We start from the raw sequence: 23,500 nt of genomic DNA, 5'->3' as shown, positions 1-23,500 counted from the left end.
GCAGCTCCAACCTGGCCCAAGGAAAGTCACGATACTGAAGCTTGAATGAATCCGAAACTTTCGTACGTGACGGCTAGGAAAAGGCGCGACAATTTGCGCAAATCGTAATGGCTACGAAAAAGTAGCGTCAATTTACGAAAAAGTCATAACGGGTACGAAAAAGTCGCGACAATTTACGAAAAAATCACAAAATACCGGTCATTACGGAAAAAATGCATTCGGACGCCTTCGGAGCGTTCGTGGATTAGTAAATGTGCCCCTATATGTGTTTGGTATTGGCACGATCAGAAGACATAGTACTTTCCAAATCAGTTGTATTTTCGTGCATTAAAGGAGACATATTGGATAAATGGGGAGCAACGCTAATTTTGTAGGCAATTATGAATAATATACGGTGCTGGTTTCACTTTGTGCTAAAAATAAATTCTCTCTGTAAAAATGGCCCCTTTATTGGAGCTCCCTATAGATCCTCTCACTTCTCCCTCCAGTGTGAAATGGAGAGTGGGCGTGTCCTAACGGTCCCTGCCAGAAGCACAGTAGGAGGGGGAGAGCCAATCACAGCCCTGCACTCACACAAGCACAGAGAGGCTTCAGTTCCCTATCAGGTCAGCCTAGCTGCTGATTGGTTCCTATCCTACAGTGCAGGGTATGGAGGGCCGCCGGCTCCCCAGCTCATCCAGAGAATTCAGCCAGCAGGAAGTGGCACAGATGGGCGGGGCTAGTGGGGGTTTTGTGGAATTTCTCAAAAAATCAGTCAGAAACACAACTTTTTAAGCACAATCCTTCTATATCTAGAGGAGTATAATTCCCTGGTACATTCATCATTTTTATAGGATATGTCTCCTTTAAATTATTTTTGTTTCTGGTATATGTGTTTATATTATGGAAAATTTGATTTCATTTTTTAGACATTTAAAAGCCTATATCTCGTTACAGAATTGGAATTAGAGAAACATTCTACCATATTTTGAAAACTTAGGTTGTCCTGAAAAAAACAATATATAGTTTTCCTGGGTAAACTAAAGTCCCCCCAAGGAAAGGCCCCTGAATTGAAAGAGTGCAAAATGTTCAAAAACTGTCTGGCAATACACGTTCCACTTTGACCAAAATGGCTGGCAATAAAAGGGTTAAAATTAGGGGTTTCCCATATCTGGGGTTGCTTTTGTCAAAAGTTATACCAGATAAAGTGTCTGCTGGTGGGCCCTGGGCAGATGCCACTATTGCCCATCTATTTATAGTCCCTGCATAGATGTTTTGGAAGCAAAAGTTATGAAGACTTCATAACATGCTCCCAACTCTATACTGATTGGTTCACTGCCACTGCCAACATATATTGTTAAAAACATATGCGTATAATGGCTTTTATGACATTTTCCCCTCAATGCACTACATTACTACAATACTTGATGTGCACAAAAGATTTCATGTGAAACTCAAAATTAACTTTAATAGACTCTCTTCACATAACAAAACCTTTCTCATTACTCCACCTAGTGCTAAGCTGCTATTGCATATTAATATAAACATTTAACATTATTGCAGTAATGGATGGAACAACATCACAATTTTGACCAAGTGTGGGTGTAGATTTCAGGAGCTCAAATTATTCTTTATTAACATGGCACAGTAGTGTCACACAGAACCATTCCATTATTCATAATATTGTGAATGAGGAAGTTTGTTCTCTAATAGGTACATTCATTGTCACTAGGGTAGCTCATAGCACATAATCAAAATTGCATTAAAGTGTAATAATCTTATAAAATATGTGTGATTATTGCAGGGTTACTGGTAATTATTTCTCTGTGTAGCAAATATACCACCATCAAAGTTCTTCCAGCTTTTTAAATATTTATGAGGAATGTCCATTTTTATCAGGTTCATATGAGAAAATTTCAATAAAGTGGGTAAATACTACAAGTGCAGTTTTCCTTGTTTAAAGGGAATCCCTACCTAAAAACTATTTTTGGAATAATGAAAATAGAAAATATAATTTAACTTTCATCTCATGAGTAGTCTTGGGCTTTATTGCCAAGTTTAAATGATCACAGAGCTTTTTAGTGACTATTTTCTGTAGAAGTTACATCATGTGCTATGTTATACTATATATAGATTTATAAGGCATATGTTTATGTCTGTATGTGGAAAAGACATTTCCTCTGTAAGACTAGATTTAGGATTTACAATCAGTTGCTATGTGCTAATATTAAAATACCATCAACATTTGTTAAAAAAGGAGCACCTGCAATATCACATTCTTAAATTCTTGTTTTTCAGATGCTGTAAAAGAATTCTACAAATGAATTTCATTTTTGTATGGTAGCGCAAGATTTATTGTCATGCATATCAAGAAATCGGATTCATTCGAGCAGATGTTCAAAGCTATAATATTCTTGGATTGAACAGTAAAAGTTACTTGACAAAAATTAACTAATGACTTTCATTTGGTTACTGGCTACAGAGTTATTTTGCCATTAACAGTCCTTTTAACAGTTTAACACTAGTTTTGATTTTAAATATGGATACATATGAGGAACTAAGCCTGGAAGCTAGCAAATTCATACAAGATCTGACTTTATATGAAGCTTCTAAAGATGGACTTTTTCGTGTGGATAAGGGAGCTAGTAACAACCCTGAATTTGAAGAGACCAAAAGAATATTTGCTGCCAAGATGGCAAAAATCCATCTTCAGAATCAGCAGAAAAACATTCCAGACACTGGCACAAGTGAAGGAAATGGTTCAAATCTCCAGTACACTTATTCAATGCCTAAGAGTGTAGAAGAAGTTCCAGTCACCTATAATGGTCAATCTAGTTCTTCAGTAGGTCAGTCTGATTACAAAACATACAGAGAGTCTTATAAAGTTAAACCTGAGATTGATTCTGCTGATAGTTCTGAAGAGCCTGTGATTCGACATGAACATGAAACCATGTTACTTAGTCCAGTTAGTAAAGTTGGCCATGCTATTCCCAGTCAACAGTTTACTTGTAAGAAAGCTATCAGTCCAAGTAATGAAAGCTTGGAAAGAGAAAGAATTGGCTCAGAAAATATGCATAGTGATCTAAATTTATCATCAATGATAAACTGCAAGCCAATGGAAAAAAATACACCACATAATAAATGTTCACCTTTAATATCATCATCAGTTATTTTTGGAGAAGAAACTAATACACACATTCCACAGCAGAAATTTTTTAACTTGTCATCTCCCAGCTCCATCAATTTGCAGAAAACTTCTGATCATGTATGTCTGTCTGAAACAAAAGCTGCAAAAGAGTTTAATGGGGAGCAGAGAGGTTTCTGTAGTACTAATTCTCTAAATTCTGGAAGCTCAAATGATGTCAAATTAAGTGCTTTAAGTTCATATTGTGTAGGATATAATGAAAATTCCAGTGATCAGATAAAACAGATGCAAGCTCCTTGTTATACTTTTAATTCTGGACACAGCTCTGCAGATGAACAGCCACAGGAGATTCCTTTTTCTTGTACAGACTCCTCAGCAGAACCACCAGCCTCCACCCTAGATTCTGACCATATTGATATAGTGCAGGATAGCTCTACGCTGATGAAAATAAAGCTACCCTGTCAGACTCTCTCTCAGAGTTCAAAACAAGGGTCATCTAGAGCTGAAAAAAAGCTTGAAGCTATAACAAGACATTTAGAGCAGGAAATGGATGCCCATACCAGGGCTGATTATTTTGGTAAGTATCTCCCTGTTAAAATGTCATGTTTGAATATTTATATACATTGAATGACTAAAACAGCTACAATGCTAAAAGTAAGTTTTCTCAAAGCAAAATGGAAAAAGTGCAAGGGGCAATATATGCTTTTGTTCAACATTTATTCAATTAATAGAGTTTGTGCTAAACAAGTTTGTGCCTTTTGTTATAGTTAGGAAACGTTTTTTGCTAAACAAGGCAAATTTGATATTGGAAAAGTCACACTGAAAGTCAAATTTACTTCCTGACTTATCTGAACACAATCAAAACAAACCATCAGTCCACTGAAAAGGCCTCTGTATATTTAGCTGCTCTGCATCCGAAAGGCTGCAGCTAGGTGAAGGGAGGGGTTTTGTTACACAGAGCTTTTCAGTGGAGTACTTTTGGATTTGTTTTGATTGCTCCAATACAAGTCAGGAATTCAAATGTGAGTTTAGTTACATTTTAAGACGTTGTACTGTTTTGTGCAAGAAATAACAAAACTGGATTTGCTGTATTAAAGGCCCCAGCATTTTCTGTATCTTAAACACAAGCAAGTCCCCTCCGTCTGAATGAAGATTTAATTTGTCTTAACCTGCCCGGTCCTTATGATTCCCCCACACAAAGAAACCTTTCCCTGCCTTAGTACCACCGCTCCCAGCTGAAGCGAATGCTTCTCCCTGCCTTGTGCTGAATGCATTCCTCACATTCTTCTGTTCCCAGTCGCACTGAACACTTCCCGTCTTCCCCTGACTAGTGTTTTTTATTCCTCAGTACAAAAAACTATTTGCTAGCTTACCCATGTCCTTTTGATCTCCCAGACCATAATTTCTGTCCTTTCCTGCCTGTTCCTTCTGATACCAGAACGAAACACATTCTGATCTTAGCTACACTAGCCACATTGCTCTTCCTTCCCCTTCTAATCCCCAGCCACTAGAAATAATTCTTCCTGTCTTCTCTGTCCTACTGACACCCCACTGCACTGAAATTCTGCTTCCGTACATAGAACAGGGTTGTGTCATTCCGGCTGCTGCTGAAATGTTCTATTCTAAAAATGTCTTGGGAATTGTTGTTCAGTTTACTCAGGGCTATGAGTAAAAGGTGGTTAGTATTGTGTATTACTGTGATCGTAAAACTGCGGCCTTTATGTGTGTCCTAAATTGCTTGCACAGCTTCCACTGCGTCATATACTGTTTGGGCCACTGTGTACGTAGCACAGGGTTTGTCATTATAGATTTTCTGAGGCTAAGTGGACACAGGATGTATAGTCTACTTCTCTAAGCCTGCATTTTGTTCGCTGCTACCTGCTCCCATGTAAATTTCCAGTGACAGGCACAGTTTCGGCCTGGCTGCAACTACACAGAGCAAAGATTGACCAGGAGTGTGTGCTTTTATGTTTTTTGTTACAATCTCTGCTCCATGTAGCTGCACATAAGTTAACACTGTGTCAGTGGAGATACACACAGGAGTGAACAGGAGCAGATCCACTTCTCTCCACCACAAAACACAGGTGAAGAGAAGTGGCCCATATGCCTGTGTGCCCTCAGCCTTAAACCATACCTCCCAACATTTGAAAAATGAAAAGAGGGACAAAAAGATTTGGCGCGCACAGCGCGCCAAATTTTTTGACCACGCCCGCTTTGTGTGGCCATGCCCCAATTGCCACTCCCCATTTTAAAAAAAAATACTTTTATATAGATGAAATGGCGGGATCAGATGCAAATGTGCTATACCCTCATACTGTACTACCTAAGGAAAACAAAATAGCAACTCCTACATATAAAATACAAATATAGAGAGAAGGCAGTCAGTTATAAGTGAGTTATAACTATGTACCAGTTTTGCCCCCCCATGCACAGTAGCCCCCCATACACAGGTGCCCCCCCATACACAGTAGCCCCCCCATACACAGATGCCCCACCATACAGAGTAGCCCCTCCCACAGTGTCCCCCATACACAGTAGCCCCCCCCCACACAGTGTCCCCCATACACATTAGCCCCCCCATACACATTAGCCCCCCATACACATTAGCCCTCCCATACACATTAGCCCCCCCATACACAGGTGCCCCCCCATACACATTAGCCCCCCCCCCCACAGTGTCCCCCATACACATTAGCCCCCCATACACAGGTGCCCCCCATACAGTGCCTCCATACATGCTGCAGCTTCTTCTTCAGCGTCCCCTCTCTATATGCGGCTCCTTGTTCGTCTGAGCCAGGCCCTTTTATTATGGAAATGCGGGACATTCTTGGAACTATCCGGGACAGCGGGACGCGCTACCAAAACCGGGACTGTCCCGCGGAAAGCGGGACAGTTGGGCGGTATGTTAAACTATAACTCTAAATAGTTTTGACTGTCAGGGGATGCTAAGAGTTTTAACTGGAGAGCTGACTGCAGGATATCCCATTGTTTCTGAAATCGTTCTGCCATTATTTCTAAGCATATGCCATTTGCTGTACAAGCTGATTTGAAGAGTCTGAGGTTAGTGTCACGCAGGGCAGTTCTCTGTGTTTGGTTTTGGCTTTAATGGCAGTGCATGTCTTATGGAAAATTGTTGAGTAGAAATGTTATTTTGTTTTCAGGCCTGGATTTGTGGGTAGGCCACAAAGGCCTGGGCCTAGGGCGGCATGTTTTTCAGGGCAGCATGCTACATCTGTTCCTACATATACCTGGAGCACTGATTTGACATCACAACACATTTCAGAAAGCTGGGGGTTCATGGAAAAGGAAGACAATGGCTTCCTGATAGCTCAAACTAAAAATAAAAAAAATCTTTAAACCTGTCATAGGGTAAAATGGGATTGTCTACATTGAGCAACCAATCCTATGGACTGGAAGTTTTTTTTGTGGATGGATCAAAAGCGGGACCGAAAATTGCATGGAGTCACTCTAAAGGTGGCCATACACTATAAGATCTGCCTGTTTGGTGAAGCCACCAACAGAGTGAATCCTGTCCCTGATATGCCCACCTAAGATGGGCAATACTGTTTAATAAGTTAGTTTGGCTCAGGGGTCAAACAATTGCGATACAGTGAAGGGAATATGCAGGGTCAGACTGGGATGCCAGGGCACTGGGAAAAAATGTGGTGGGTCCCAGTTCTTGAGGGCCCCAGCAGCCCTGACCCGATCCCTGATGGTGCTTCCCAGGCCGCCAGTGTCCCTACCCTAACACGTCACTTACGCGCGCTCAGGGGAGGATTTCGGACAGGTGGGTTGGGGGGGTGGCGGGTACACAGCCAGGGCACCCTAGGGGATTATGGGGCCCTTGGGGCGGCAGCCCAGGCGGGCCCTGCACCCCCCAGTCCGACCCTAGGAATATGTGCTGCATCAACGAGCCAATTCAGTCCTCAATCTGACAGAGAAAAATTAAGCCTGTCCAATCAACATCTGTCGGATTTTCTCCCAAATATCAGTTGGGAGATAAGGGAGATATGTTGCCAAATTGGTCTGAAGGACCCCAATTGTCAGCTAAAATCTACTTGTGTATGGCCACCTTAAGGCTAATGGCACACGGGCCATTTTTTAAAACTGGTGTGTTTGTTTTAGAAACACTACTATAGTTTATATACACAAGCTGCCGTGTAGCCATGGGGGGCAACCATTCAAGTTCAAATAGGGCTAAATGGAACAGGTTACATATCATCTAACAGATTAGCTCTGTAGAATGCAATGGGTTTAGTTACTGCACAGGAGTCTAAGGCTAGTGCCAAATGATATTTTCAGCCTTCGGATAAACAAAGGTGGATTCTTGGCCTGTGTGTATCCCCGCGTGGCACTACCATGGCTACACAGCAGCTTTTTTATATAAACTTTACAATTGTTTCTAAAGCAAACACTAGTTTTACAAATGCAGGTTATATATTGATTACAGGTATAGGGTACCTTGTTTGGAAACCCCTTATTCAGAATGCTCCAAATTATGCAAGGCCATCTCTGAGTCCATTTTTAGCAAATTTTTATTTTTTAAAAGTATTTCCTTTTAATGTTTTAAACTATTTTTGGTAGAGGTAAGGTATGGTGGTCCAAATGACAGAAAAATGTGAGGAATTATTTCTTAAACAAACAAAATGTATATTCTGGTTTTATTTTTTTTCCTTTAAAAGCTTTTCTAACAAAAAATCACCTAGAAAAACATTAAATGTAATTTTAAATGTTGATTTAGTAAAATGAGAGCATGGGGAAGGGGTCTAAATATTTTGCAAGGCACTATTTAAAGGACAAGAAAATGTAAAATCACTGGGAGATTTCAAAATCCCTTTAAAAGGAATAATGAACATTCTGCAGATCTCTTCCTAAGTAGACTTTGATCTATTTTTATGTGAAAAGATTTGGCACTATTGTTTATTACTTAAAGTGTATTCTAATATTTTAGTTAGTTTATATATTGCAGTGTGTAATTATGCACCAGATGTAAGTTTTATACTTTATGATAGCCACTCACAAAACGATAAAAGGGGTATTCCTACCTGCCCTGGAATCCTATGTGCAGCACTTATATTAAGGTTCAAATTTGTACTCATGTTTTTCCAATGTGCCTGCATAAACTTACTGTGCAACCTTTTTTACTACTATATGGACTATATGAATATGTTGAATATATGTCTTTTTTAGGAACTTGTGTTAAATGCAGCAAAGGAGTTTATGGTGCAAATCAAGCTTGCCAAGCAATGGGAAACCTGTACCACAATGGTTGTTTTATCTGCAGTGCCTGTAGTAAGTAAAACCTTCATTATTCTGACAAATTCTAGATATTAAATTTAAATACTTTATATTACATTTAGTCCAAAATTGAAAAATTGAAACAAATCTGATTTTGAAAGCAGACCCTTGACGTAATCTTGGTAGATTTGCCATTTTAAAGGACATGTAATGTCTGTTTTATTGGGGGGTGCCGAAAATGTTAGGTACCCACCCCAGTAAAATAAAACGCTAAGTTTAAACCCCAGGTTTTGGGAAAAAAACTGCCTAAACGCTGCGCCACCATTTTACTTACCTTTCTTCTGGCGTCCCAGTCATCCCCTGTGCAAATTCCTGTTCGTGCATGTGCAGTAGTTTTACTACTGTGCATGTGCAGAAAGCCAAGCAATAAGAATAAGAAAAAATGTAAGGAGATGGTGGCACCGCGCCGTGCACCTAATATTTTGGCACCCCCCCCCAGACTTTTTAATAGGGATGCACCAAATCCATGATTCAGTTTGGGATTCAGACAAGATTGTGCATTTTTCAGAATTTGGATTCGTCCGAATCCTTGTGCCTTGCCGAATCAAATTCGAATCCTTAAAATCACATGACTTTTTGTCACACAAACATGGAAGTTGAATTTTCACCTTGTGGTTCTCTTTAACCCTTCTGTTGTTCTGCACATGCAAATTAGGATTTGGTTTGGTATTTGACCAAATCTTTCATAAAGGATTTGGGGTTCAGCTGAATCCCAAAATAGTGAATTTAGTGCATACCTACTTTTTTTATGTCCTTTAAGTATCATCGCTAAGTGACAATGACGCTTTGACAGAATATATATATATATATATATATATATATATATATATATATATATATAAATTTTTTTTTTTTTTTTACAAAATACTAATTTCATTAAAGGGTGGAATATTATAAATGAGCTTTTGCTGAATACATAACATTGTTACATTGAGAAAAGTATGTTGCATTGTTGAAGAATTATATCTGCTTTTCAAAATTTACAGGTAGAAAACTTAGAGGAAAAGCATTTTATTTTGTCAATGGTAAAGTGTACTGTGAAGAAGACTTTTTGGTAAGTGTAGTTGTGCTTGTTGTTCCAGTGATCATGATCATGCTAATCAATAATCATAAAATTAGCAGCAGCAAAATGTATTTATTTTAGCCAATTCCATGGAATTGATCTTCCAAATCTTCCAATGTACCACCTCTAAGGGCTCTGGCACACGGGGAGATTAGTTGCCCGCGAACAGGGAGTTTTGTCGCGGGCGACTAATCTCCCCGTGTGCCAGAGCCCTAAAATCTTCTCAGGCAAAAGGTTACAAAAAAATAATAACTCCTGAACTCACTTGGTTTTTCACCAACCGGTTGCTCTGGCTTGTTGCTGAATGACAGTTAAAGAAAAGGATTTTTCTTTCCACAAGTGGGTACTTGACAAAAATAAAAATCTTTTTATTGTTTGTCATTCAGCAGCAATCCTGAGAAATTGATTTTTTTTTTAGTAATATTTGTCTGAGCACAAATGGGTGAATATTAATAAATCTGTCCCAAGGGTCCCACCCATTTTTGCTTTATTTTTTTACTTTTTTTTCTCCCTAATTTCAAAGCTAACCTTTTTATCTTTTTTAACATTTTTTTGTCTGTATTTCTTTAAGGGGAATGTAATGACAGGTATATTTGTTAAGTAGACTTTTGAAGACAATATGTTTTCATTTTGTGTTTAACCCTTTTACTGCCAGCTGTTTTGGTCAAAGCGGAACTTGTATTGCCAGACAGTTTTTGAACATTTTGCACTGTTTCACTTTAGGGGCCTAATTTCTTGATAAAGATCAGATAAAGACAAATCACCCCAAATAGGAACTCCTATGGTCTACTGAACAGTTTGATGCCCAATATGCATAGATATACCAAAGTCTGCAGTATGTACTGAACCCAAAATGAAAATAGCGCATAAGGATTTCTCGCCGGCCAGCTCAGCTTTTGCACACAAAGCCCCCTGTCAGTGTATTATGTGCCAAAACTTCCCTTAACTATACAGTGACCCCTACAAAACCATATATTTTTGGAAAGTACACATTCTGACAAATCCAACAAGGGTAAAGAGTTCTTTCTACACCAAAGTACCAATCTGCAGAGCTTTCCTAAAGTTATTGGTTTTTATGACATTTCAGAAAATCGCCTAAAAATGTTGCAATTTGCCGCATTTATCTCACACAATTTCTTGCGTACAAAGACAAGTCACCCCAAATAGGAATACCAGAGGCCTACTGAATAGTTTGATGCCCAATATGCATAGATATACCAAAGTCTGCGGTATGTAATGAACCCAAAACAAAAATAGCGCATAAGGATTTCTCGCCTGCCAACTCAGCTTTTGCACACAGAGACCCCTGTCAGTGTATTATGTGCAGTAACCCCCCTAACTATACCGAGACCCCCAGAAAACCATATATTTTTGGAAAGTACACATTCTGATGAATTCAAAATAGGTAAAGTTATTTTTGTACACCAAAGTTACACCTGGCAAAGCTACGCTAAAAACAGATCAGGAACACTTATACAGGGATAAAATGTGATAAAACCACAAAAATTGTGCAAATCAGTGAAACAACAAAATAAGTCACATGACAGTGTAATTAGTGGTCAGAATATCTGATCCAATAGTCACGCTGTCAAAATAAACAGTTTTTAGTTTCTTTTACCTAAAAACTAAGTGGTGTATACATGTGTGTACATGTGTAAAAGTTGTGTGATAGTGTGTAAGTGTGTATATGAGTGTAAATAAGTGTATAAAAGTGTGAAAAATGAAAAAAAAAATGCTAAAATGTGTGCTGTAAGTGTGTGTAAATGTATGTAAGTGTGTATAAATGTATGTAAATGTGTGTATAAGTGTATAAATGCAAAAATAAAAAAAAAGTCCTTACCTGTCCTGAAGACCCGATCGCTCCTCTTCAGTTGGGCCGGCGCTGGGGGGGAAGGAGGAAGCAGCAGACGCGATGCGATCGCGTCTGCTGCTTCCTGGAGGGTCCTGCGAGCGATCGGCTCGCAGGACCCTCATGACAGCCCCCCTGGCACATTGCCCAGGGGGGCTGTCATTGTTAGAAGCATGTGCCGCCGCTGCAGAGAGCAGTGCTTAAATGCCAACGACGTATGGGACACGTCGTTGGCAGTTAAGCCCTTTTACTGCCACGACGTATCCCATACGTCATTGGCAGTAAAAGAGTTAAGGGCTCTTTCAGACAGGTTTTTTTTTGTGTGATTGACAACGCAAGTGTAAATTAGGGATGCACCGAATCCCGGATACGGTACGGGATTCGGGCCAAATCCAGGCTTTTTTTTGATGGATTCGGTTTCGGACGAATGCACGGTCCCGGCCGAACCGAATCTGAACCCTAATAAGCATAAATTAGCATATGCTAATTAGCATTCAGAAAGGGTTCAAATTTTGGGGGGGGGATTTTAACTTTTAACGCTTCCCGATCCTAATTAGCATATGCTACTTAGGATTCGGTTCGGGATTCTGCAGAATCCATCAGGGTGGGTTCGGGGGTTCGGTGCATCCCTAGTTTAAATGCACCTAAATGCATTACTTAATGGATTCCAATATATTCTGCCTGGTAGTACTCATGAGTGCTGCATTTTCTTGCTCTTGATGTGCATTCAGAAGCCACTAGAATAGAAGATTGCATTTAAAACTGACAAAAATTGCACTTATAACTTATGACCCTATATGACTTCGAAAGTTTACCCTTGTATATCATATATTTTTGAAACATATGCTTTCTGGCAAATTAATTACTCTTTCTACTTCAAACCGCACATCTACACTAAAGTTTACAAATAAAATGCCTGAAATTTGTCTCAAAGCTTGCAATTTAGTGCAATAAACAAATACATATGCATATAGTAGGGATAGGAAGTGGGCAGCAGATGGAATGGCCCAAACTTGCAGATCATTTAGAATAAGTTAGTTGGGAAGGGAACGGACTAGAAGGGGGTAGAGCGTTAAGTGGCTCCCTTGCACCTATGTGAGCTGTCCTCTGCACCTTTTTAGTATTTAATATTGCTCCTTAGTACTAACTGGGCCCTTAAATAAACAACATTTTTATCACAATAACTTTCTTAAGAAACAATTGCCTTTTGGTTTCAGTATTCTGGATTCCATCAATCAGCAGACAGGTGCTTTGTGTGTGGACATTGGATCATGGATATGGTAAGCTTTAAAATTAAAAATACAATTTTGTTTCAATCAACCATATTTAAGACATATGTAGTATAGTATTGTTTAGCCCTTTCAACTTAATTTATGTTAAATTCTAACTGATTGTATTGAAAAAGCCCCAAATGTACAGAGTAAATTGGCCACAGAAAATGATATATTTATAAAAAGTACACATTCAGACAAATGTAAAATAGGTAAATATGTCTTTCTACTCCTAAATCATTTTATGGGGTAGAGAAATCTAAATTAAGATAATATAGTGTATATGAACTTTGTTGGTTGACACTTTGCCTACTGAAAACACACACACATTATTTATTTTATTTTTTTAAATTACAAATTCTGACAAAATCAAAATGGGTAAAGATATCCTTTCAAATCACTGTGAAAATATGTCCTTTTTATCAATGTTCTAAAAACCGATCCAAGCTTGCACTTCATCTTGCAGCATCTTTTTGTTTTTGGGTACAAGAATACAACATCACATACATGCCAGGGGTCTTCTGAACAGTTGGATGCTTGATATGCATAGACCAAGTATGTGGCATGTGTAGACCACAAAGTATAAAAAAAAAAGTGAATGTTCATGTCTGAGGCAAAACGCTGCCTGCTTTTTTATGGGTAGTAAAATCCCCTAACAATAAATTGATCCCAAATAAACATATATATATATATATTTTTAAGTAGTCAAAAATGGGTAATTATGTCTCTTAAATGTTTGCTAAAGTTTGTGTTTGTGTAAATTAACTTGAATTTTACAGCATTTTATCTCCCATCTGTTGTTGGATACAAAGACAAAACATCATAAATTCAAGAAGTCTTCTGAACAGTATTGTTACCCAATATGCAGGGATAGAATACCAGTAATAATATGAAGAAGCATCTTTCCATTGTATGAATGGCAGCTTCCAAATAAAACACCCACAACCTCAACTTGTTTTTTAAAGACTGTACTAAGAAAGGGCTTATATATCTTTGCGTAGTATATCACATAAGGAAAGAGATGGCAGGCCATAAATTAAATAGTACCTGTATCCAGCAATTAGAACTGAAAATGCTCATGTGTAGCATTAATACTGGCACAATGTAACCACCTCTGACTGCTGATACTCATATCAGAGAAATGAATCCATCTATTTAATCATGATTCTGCTGCCTGCAAGAGATAACATGTGAACAAAAAGGATTATACATATGTCAGCTGGGGTATTTGGACTTCATCCATTGTGGGCAACTGAGTCAGCTTTATTGTGGGACATACCAGCGAACATCCCTTTGTTATTATGTATGGTTACTGATATAAAATATTCAGCTAGCTGTTATAGAGGATCACTGCCCCATATATTACAGTATTTCAAAGTCTAATCACATTAAAGTTCAAAATATAAATTGGTGTAAACTTATTCAGAGTGTTCTTTTGAGCACTTTAGAGTTTACATTCATTTTCTGTTTAAAATGGTTTCTGAGATATTTTAAGTTTTAGACAGATTTTTAGTGCTAGGCAGGCTTTAGCTCAACAGCATTATTTGAAGGCCAGGATTATCAATGACTATGTATTTGGATTCCTTGGATTCAGTTCACCCCGGTTAAGCCAACAGCCTGGTATTAGCAGTCAAAAAATTTTAACATATAAGAAACAGTTAAAAATAAAAAAAATATAAATTGCAAAAGTACACCAAGACCGGTCTACATGCTCAGTGTGTAAGACTATGAGGAAGCTTCCTGCTGATTGGCTCAGATCACACTTAAGGGGGGGAGGGAGTTCTTATCATTCTTGGGGGGGGGGAGAGCTGCATGTCTCTGGCACAGGAAAACAAAGAGACAACAAATCCTTTTTTGACAGAGAACTCAGTGCAGCATTTCTGTGAGTGCTTATGGCTGTATTTACATAGACTGTATATAGTATCAATACCTGAATATTTGAATGTGTTTCATCTTTCTCTGAGTGTTTTTACACCTCCTCCAAGTGTAAGCATCATAAAAATTGGTTGTCAACAGGTTAGTTGCCTCTTTACAATGCATTTACATTGTTTTGACCAATGTTAATACTTTTCTTGTCAAGCACAAATAGACCTGCCTAAAGGCTCATACTCACGAGGGTTTCTTTCTGTGCTCCTCTGCAGTGGCATCCCATTCTTTCTAATGGGGCTGACATGCTGTGTTCCACCTGTATTCAGCACTTACATGTGCCTGTATTAGTACAGCCCATTAAAAAGAATAGGATGCGTTTCTTCCTGCACAGAAAGAAATACTCATGAATATAACCCATTATATTAAATATATTTTGTACATGCCCTTGCTGGATAGGGGTTTGAGCAGTGCACCTGGCATATCGACACCTAAAGCAGATCCTGCTGGGCCTCGGTCCCATATTATAGAGGTGAACTGGTATTAGGAAGGTCTTGTGTAGAGTATGATAAAGGCTAAATAGATCTGAATAAAAAATGGGTACCTACAGTGCATATAATTTATTTATCATGTATATTTATATGATGACTGATGAAATCCGTAAAATATGCTATTCCTTAACTAACGTTGTAATAAAAAATATTTTATGATGTACAATTCCTTTTCAGATTTTACAAGCGCTAGGTAAATCATTTCATCCTGGGTGCTTCCGCTGTGCGGTTTGTAATGAATGTTTAGATGGTGTGCCCTTCACTGTGGACATGGAGAACAAGATCTACTGCGTCAAAGATTACCACAAGTAAGAATAACTAATTCCTTTTGTTTTTCACCCCCATGTAGAGTGTTAACCTTGATGTTTCCATTCATACCTGCTCTGGTGATGTTGTGTCAGCAGTCCTTTGGAGTTTTTGTATGCTGTGGTTCACTGTAGATCTTAGTCTACTTTTGTGAGTGTTTGTGTAAGTTGTCATCACAATCAGGGGAAAGCCAAAATGAACAAGCAATAAAAGGTATTAGGTGGCTCTAATAATTAGGGGTAAATGCCTTTCAAGTCCAATTAAAAAAAAATATGAGTTGTATGACATTAAATAAAACAAAAGAATGGTTAACACAGCTTCAACAGTTACCTAGTGGTTTCTCTTTTTTCTCACCTTAAGCTGGCCATACACACACCTACAAAATTGTACGAAACATAATTTCAGACCATGTGTGCACTCCAAATTATCATCCCCCGCCCCATCAGACTACTCCACCCACACTTTAGAATACAGCCCCACTTGCTGGAAGAGGTATGTAACCTGTTATCCAGAATGCTCAATGCTTTTCTGGATAGGATCTTTCCATAATTTGGATCTCCATATTTTATGTGAACTAAAAAATTATTTGAACATCAAATAAACCTAACAGGATTGTTTTGCTTCTAAACAGGATTAATTATATCTTAGTTTGGATCAAGTACAAGGCACTGTTCTATTATTACAGCGACAAAAACTAAATAACTTTTAAAAATTTGAATTATTTGATTAAAATAGAGTCTATGGGACTTCCTGTAATGTGGAGCTTTCTGGATAACAGATCCTGTACCTGACAAAAGTTGCATTATTGGTGGCCTTCAAGTCTGGCTGTTTCTGTTCCAGTCCATGGTTCCCTGGTGTTAATCACAGAATAGTAATGTGCACTCTAGAAACAAATGTGGTACTGGCTTGAACTGTGCACTGTACAGGTTTTGTGTTCAGGTACTGGGGAGTGTGGCTAGATTCCTGATGGTGCATATTCTGATGGGGATCCTCTGCAGGGGCCCTATGGTGTATGCACTTTTTGTTATTCTCCTTTAACACACCTAAACATATTGTTGGTCACCAATTCAATTTTCTTTCATTTATATGTGCTTACAGAGGATTTGTCTGAAGACATTTTGAAGGGCCAAAATATCTACAAAAGCATTTCCATTTGATATCTCTTTTCTCCAAATAAACTATTTCCCTGTATTTCACCCCTCTTTCACTGTATAATTCACTATTTCATCCATATGCTGTATCTATAAAATAAGCATCCTGAAGTTTAATGTGTCATCTGGGTCAACTGACTTTTCTGATTTGGAATTGTATTAGACTTGACCTATGTTTTCTGCATCTATACAGGATTTTAGCTCCAAAATGTGCAGCATGCAGCCTTCCAATTCTGCCATCGGAGGTAATGAGTTTTGCATTTTTATCTGCTGTTATCTGCTTATCACATTTCCCGAAAGGTAATTCTTTCAAGAAGAAAGAAAGGGGAAGATTAAACAAATACAGCTCACTTCAGTTCACAGTCTGAGTGTTTCTGTCATTATAGCACATGTGAGCTATTAGTGTCTGGGTTCAGTACCCACAGAAGCCATATATCAATAAACTTGTCCTGACATCCTGTAAGTTGCTTTGTAAAATGGTAGGGGCTCCAAAAAGCTATTTTTTTTTTTAAACATAATTTTTACATAATTCTAGGTATGTGTGTAATAATGTATAACTTATTTTAGTAATAGTTTGTGGCACAGAAGCAAAAGTTGTATTCTTATTGTTGTATTTTCTATTGGACTTCTTAATATTAACTTTCTAGAGAGTCTGTGTCAAATGACAATGATAATTTCAATTTAATACATTTTTTTTTTACTATCTGTATTCATAAGGGCACAGATGAAACTATCCGTGTAGTGTCCATGGATAAAGATTACCACATAGACTGTTACCGTTGTGAGGTACTTATAACCTTTGTACCATTGTAATCTGATGTCTAACCAACCATTCCAGTGGTATAATGCTGGTCATACATGGTCTCTTTCTTCAATACACCACCTTGAGGAGGGCAATATTAAGCTGAGCCACTACAGCAGGAATGCAGGCTGTTGGGGCAAGGACCACATGTGGTCCTCATCCCGACGGCCAGATATCAACTTTCAGTCAAATATCAACTGGGCAAGTTTAGAAATTCCATCAGAGCGCCCCATACACTGGCTGATAAGCTGCTGAATCAGTCTGAAGGGGCTGAATTGGTAGCTTGGAAAGTTGTTTTGGCATTTTACTGCCAATAGATTCGCCACATTAGTGCCACCTAGAACACTATTTTTTTTCATTATAAAGCCTTACTATACCTGAGTAAAGAGCCGTAGAAGTTCCCTCCAATAGAAGTTGCCATTTTAGCTTGGTCTCGGTAGCTTCCTGCTGCAGTTATAGCCGTAGGAAGCTCAGATCACACATTCCTAAGGGAGGGGGGGAGTGAGTTTTTATGCATTCTTATGGGGGGGGGAGCAGGAGAGGGGATGGGGAGAGGAGAGAACTGAGCAGACTCGTGTCCCAAACCTGAAGGAGGAAGTCTGATACCGAACATGTTCACAAAAAGAGACAAGAAATCCTGTTTCTTTTGATAGAGAACTCAGTGCAGCTTTTCTGTGAGTGCTAATGGCTGTATTTACATAGACCTTTCTGATAAAGCTTACTTAGTTTTTACCTTTCCTTCTCCTTTAAATCTGCCTGTACATAGCCACCTTAACTTTGCATACATGTGGGGGTGTGGGTGGAGAAAAAAGGGACATGATGAGAAACTGCACCCTCCTTCCTGCCTGTATTAGCAAGATATGATTCATCCGTGGATGAGTAAAGTAACGCCACTGCTTCATTACTCAACAAATGGCAGGAAGTTGTTGTCAATGCCTTTAACCAGCAAATTAATACACATAAGCACTCACTCAATCTACAACTGTCACCTGTGGTACACATCATAAAATGTATGAAAAACAGCAAAGAGTATGAAACACAACTGGCAATAATTTAAAAACAGAGGTGCATACATTTGAGCCAAGTCTTTCCCTATACATGTCTTCCATTAGTATGTGTTCTTATACTTGTTTAATTTGCGAGAGTTTCCTTTTAGTTAAATTCAGTAGGTTGTGTGACAAACATACACATTATATATATTTAATATATATATATATTTTTTTTAATATTTTGACAGAGTTGTGCTTTGGAATTGAATAATGAAGATGACCACCGATGTTATCCTCTAGAAGGACATTTGTTTTGTCATAATTGTCATTTAAAATACTTAGAGAATCATAATCTGTCATAACTAAGAATAAGAAAAGAGTCTTCTGTTGAACTGCCAAAGTGACATGCTTGGATAGTGTAATTTTAGAATACAAATATATTTATGTACAGTTGAGTTTTTAGATTGCACATTTATGTAATGTATTATTATTGATGTGAATGGCATGGTAATGAATAAAAGTGGGCCAATCTGCCAGTTATGCAAGCAGAAAAAAAAAAAAGCCTATGGACAGGGGCACACTGAGTGGATCATCCACTTTCCTCTGCCTGAGTTTTGTACAGAGGGGAAGGAAAGCAGATCCATTGACATCAGTTCTTTCTTCCAGCCCCATTGACAGAAAAGGTGTCAGCCTGTGTGGAGCTACGCTGAGGGAATGTTGACTCTAAAATGGGAACCTTCGCATTTTTGCACTGGTGTCTGCTCAATGTAGCTCCACTAAAATCAGGATGCCACGGCAGTCAATGTGGCTGCAGGAAAGAGCGGATGACTGTGGATCTGCTTTCCTTCCCCTCTGTACAAAATGCATGCAGAGGAAAGTGGATGATCCATACTGTGCTCCTGCCCTTAGTACAATTGCTGTAATGATGCACATTTGCTAGAACAACATTTCTGCAACCCCCTTCATCAGATTACCAAGCAATCCTCAAACTTCCCCCTTAACTAGTCCTTTATAGAGGTGTGTATTAATTACACATTTTAAAAACTTAATTCAGTGTCCATGAATGTTCACCCTGTTAATAATTGAATTAAGCTGGCCATACACAACTGATAAAAGCTGCCAACTCAGTAGCTTACCTGGCTATGTATGGAGTCTTCATTAGACATCAGCACAGTGAGTTGGTCTTTTCCCTTAAGGGCTCTGAAGGCCCTCATTATGGTCTAGGGACCAACCAATTGGACCATTCGAATTTGGCTTATGGCCAAATCAGGTAAAGAGACATTTGTTTAACGATCTTTGTTCATTTTCTGAACCCATTGTTTCCTAAACTTACTCAATAGAAGTATGCAATACACAAAAAAATTACTTTTTTTCTGTATTTTTCATGTGATTTTTATAGCACTTTTATGTTCATTTAATCTTACTTTGATTTTATGTGTTTGTCCAACATACATCACTTAACAGGAATTTAAAACAGTAACCCACCACCTCTTGATTTTAGCTGTTTTTTTTCTTTCACATATATAACCACCTGGGACACCGCAGTATTTTGGATAATGGTAACTCACCCAGCTGGTTATGTTTATTTAAATAGCATACTTTTGAGGTTTAGGGTTCAGGTTTGGGATTGGGATTAGGAACCATTGACTTATTATATAAAGGATTTGTACAAAATATAATTGTCACATAGACTAATTTAAGTTTTAACAGGATGAATTCTGATTAAGTGTAGTTTCCTGAAGAGCTACAGACTTCAGCTGGTGAAGGTATAATCCTGTGAGCCTTGTTTTAGTGGCCACCTTTGTTCCTGGCACTAGTGTCCAATGTGAGATTCTGCAGACCATACCTGTACAAGCTCCTATGCCCACTCCACACAAACTTTGTATTTATCAAGCATCATTAACAAAACAGACTAAGGGGCATATTTAGTAACATTGGAGACCAACATCACCAGTGATGTACACCCATAAGTCAACCTGTATTTGGGAACTTATCAGAACCGTCGGATAATCTCTCCCTCTTCCTGTATGACCATAATGTATCTTCTTGGTAATTACTTTGCAGATGGCTTTATATTTTCCCCCATTTAATATAAGAAGAAGGTCTTGCTTATGGTGGGTAAAAGCTTTCTTTGAACTTGATACATTTGTTCTGGACCTTGTATTATACGGTGTTTTCTAAAGAAGCTGCTAGTACAGAATCTACATTTTACACATTTACAAATTGCAGGATGCATACTATTGTGACCCAGACAGGAACTAGCAAGCCTACTTTCAAACCCAAGGGACTATATTAATAAATGCATCATTTGAACCTGGGCCTAAACTATATGACAAGCCTACTTTGTTCCCATATCACAACAAAAAAAACATTTAAGGAGTTAATTAGTTAAATACACACATGGGGTGTATTTATTAACATTGAAAACAAACATCACCAATGATGTTGTCCATAGAAACTAATTGGCAATTAGATTCTAATGGTCACCTACAAGTTAGAAAACAAGAGCAAAGATCTAATTGGTTGCTATTGGCATCATCACCAGTAATGTTTGTCTCCAGTGTTAAAAAAATACACCTAAGAGCAGTAACCCATATGGTAGAATTTACTGGTCACCTGTTTAAAAGAAAACACCCTATTGGTTGCTATGTGTTACTGCTAATGGACAAAATGAGTGGCTTTTATTACCTGTGGGGATTACCTTGTTTCATTACACTAGACTAAGGAGGCAATAATTCGCTAGCTAAAACTTGTCGAGATTATGTAGAAGTCAACGGAGCGTTAGAGGTTTCCGATTTTTTTTTTACGCTGTTTTTTGTCGAAATAGTAGAGGTTTTGTTGTAGCGAAAATTCTGATTTTGCGACTTTTTCAGTTCATACTTTTTAGTATATGTCAGACATTTGTGGAAATGTGTTTAAGTTTTTAAAAAGAAAAATGAGAAATGTTAGTTTTAGTAAATTTGCCCTCAGGGTGGAGTTTAGGATAACCTTTAACTTACACTGACTGGGTCACTAAACTCACTGGCTGCTTTAGTGTGCACCAAAGATGAAAACTGCACTATTAGTGTATAGAATGCTCTCATCTACACAATCTGCTTATTAACAAATTGATCAAACCATATGCTGAATATTTTGAGATCTGGCATCATACTGATAGCCACATAGCATTAATTTGTTTCATTTCAGGAAGATGGCCCAAGTGGGTGGCATTAAAAAGGCGCTGTGCTGGCCTTTAACTGTTTTGTTTAATTTGTTTTATTTTCATGTTTATTTACTAATATTTACTTATATATTTTGCAGCATAATATTTTGCTTTATTTTAAGAAATAATACAGGTAAAGGCATAGGCTAACATAATAGCTTTTAAGATCACTTGTTTAGACTCTAATGTTCACTAAAGATGATATAAATGTGCATTCAGATTACATAGGACTGTTGTATAATAGTTTGAGAACATATGACATGTTTCAGCTGGGTCCACTGTTACCATCAACCCGAGACAGCCCTTTATTTGCAGGGATCTTACAGTATATTAACAAACAGGGGTCACAGATTTACCAGTGGAATTAAGAGATTGACACAAGGTTACAGGACTGCTATAATACTTTGGGCTGACCTATGAAATATCAAACTGGAGAATCGGAGATTGATATTTTCTCAATTTATCAAAACATCCCTAACTGCTTTTAACTAATGAATACCTGAAAATGGTGCCAGTTTGTCAGAATGTGTTCAACTGCTTTGAGCAGTCCAACCAGAAGCAGAAGGACCGAGTGCTATCACCTGCCAAAATGCCTGATGCAAATCACATGCTGGAGTAAGGATTTGGATTTTTTTTCCACACTGGAACAAATAGAAACTGTTGAATACTAAAGTAAACTAAGTAAAACTTTACAGAGGGGTAACTATCTCTACCTCTTGATAAGACATGGAGTCAATTACAATTTTATCAGTGCAGCTAGTTTGCCCACAGGGAACATTAAAATATTCTTTTTTTTTTTTATGAAACTGTAAGATTATCACTGTTTTGTAAATTATATAATACAGTTAACTATTAAATATGTATAATCTGAATTTTTTGTTGTGAAGTTGGGTTTATATATATTTTTTTACCATATGTGGCTAATGGAGACTGTATCAACTGTTTTTCTTTTTCACATTCCTTTGCATAAAAGAGAAGTGCCATTTTCTTCAAAGAAAGTTTCCAACTTATGGATATGCATTTTTTTCTGTTTTTACCAAATATGTATATTTAACAATGTAACATTCAACCTGGGATCTGGTTGACTGACTTCTGAAAAATAGGTCATATACATACATATAGAATATGTGAGGGTTGTATAGAATTTTTATTTCAAACTCATCAAATTGGCCAACCATCTTGGTCAGTGTGTATTTAGAGCACCCCACTAGATTAAAAATAGAAACCTATATTGTCATATTACACTAATTTTTTTTTCATTTATTGGAAATAAAAATAAATAAAATCACATTGCTTTTTCTTATTAGATGTCATTAAGAAACAGACTTTCACCAGCTATACTTAAAAAATTAAATAAAATATATACTTTTAATTATATTTATTTTAAGGAATACTGTCATGGGAAAACATTGTGCCACATCCATGTGACCTGTGCTCTGATAAACTTCAGTCACACTTTACTGCTGAGCTGCAAGTTTGGGTGTTGTACCCCTAAAACTGTAGGAGGAATAGTGTTTAGAAAATGGGGGGCGCTAAGAAGAAGAAGAAAAAGCGGAAGAATAAGTTGAAGTTAAAGAACAGTATGTTGGGTTTTTCAACCCAACATAATAAAAAGTCACCATAAAAATCATTACAGTATCCCTTTAAAATAAAATGTTTTTAAGTCTTATGGTTTATAATATTAAAGCATTATAATGAATGTGGCGTTATGTTTTTGTTTTTTCTTTACCTTAGATTTTCAACTGCTACCTTGTTGCTAGAGCAAAGTTACACTAGCTACATGTAGCAATTTGGAAGTCAGACTGGAAGATCAGTAGATGAAAAATGGATTGCATTAAGACTAGCAGACTAAATTGGAATGCCAAAATTCAAAGACCAACTGAAAAGTTTATTAGAACAGGTGTCTTCATACTAGAACTTGATATAAAAGTAAACTCTTTTTCAATAAGTCATTAGAAAAAATATAGGATAATAAAGATGAATTTGTACAAAATTGTTAAAGCTAAGGAACATGATAATTCACATGAT

The 23,500-nt window shown here is 37.7% G+C and overlaps 1 protein-coding gene across 4 annotated transcripts in view; it reads left to right on the top strand.

Moving 5' to 3' along the window:
• The window catches only part of limd1 (LIM domains containing 1), a 32,967-nt gene extending 10,623 nt beyond the window's left edge, over window positions 1-22,344 (top strand). For 3 of the 4 annotated variants that reach the window (XM_012964709.3, XM_012964708.3, XM_012964707.3), the window contains exons 2-9: window positions 2,278-3,701; window positions 8,315-8,416; window positions 9,409-9,476; window positions 12,552-12,614; window positions 15,200-15,330; window positions 16,673-16,724; window positions 17,197-17,265; window positions 18,519-22,344. In XM_012964709.3, the coding sequence (XP_012820163.2) occupies window positions 2,519-3,701; window positions 8,315-8,416; window positions 9,409-9,476; window positions 12,552-12,614; window positions 15,200-15,330; window positions 16,673-16,724; window positions 17,197-17,265; window positions 18,519-18,632 (1,782 nt within the window). In that variant the 5' untranslated portion in view covers window positions 2,278-2,518 and the 3' untranslated portion in view covers window positions 18,633-22,344. 4 annotated transcript variants of the gene reach the window in all.
• Window positions 22,345-23,500: the final 1,156 nt, after the last annotated feature.

This window comes from Xenopus tropicalis, chromosome 6, assembly GCF_000004195.4.
Source record: "Xenopus tropicalis strain Nigerian chromosome 6, UCB_Xtro_10.0, whole genome shotgun sequence".
Lineage (NCBI taxonomy): Eukaryota > Metazoa > Chordata > Amphibia > Anura > Pipidae > Xenopus > Xenopus tropicalis.
This window is presented reverse-complemented; position numbering and strand designations above follow the sequence as displayed.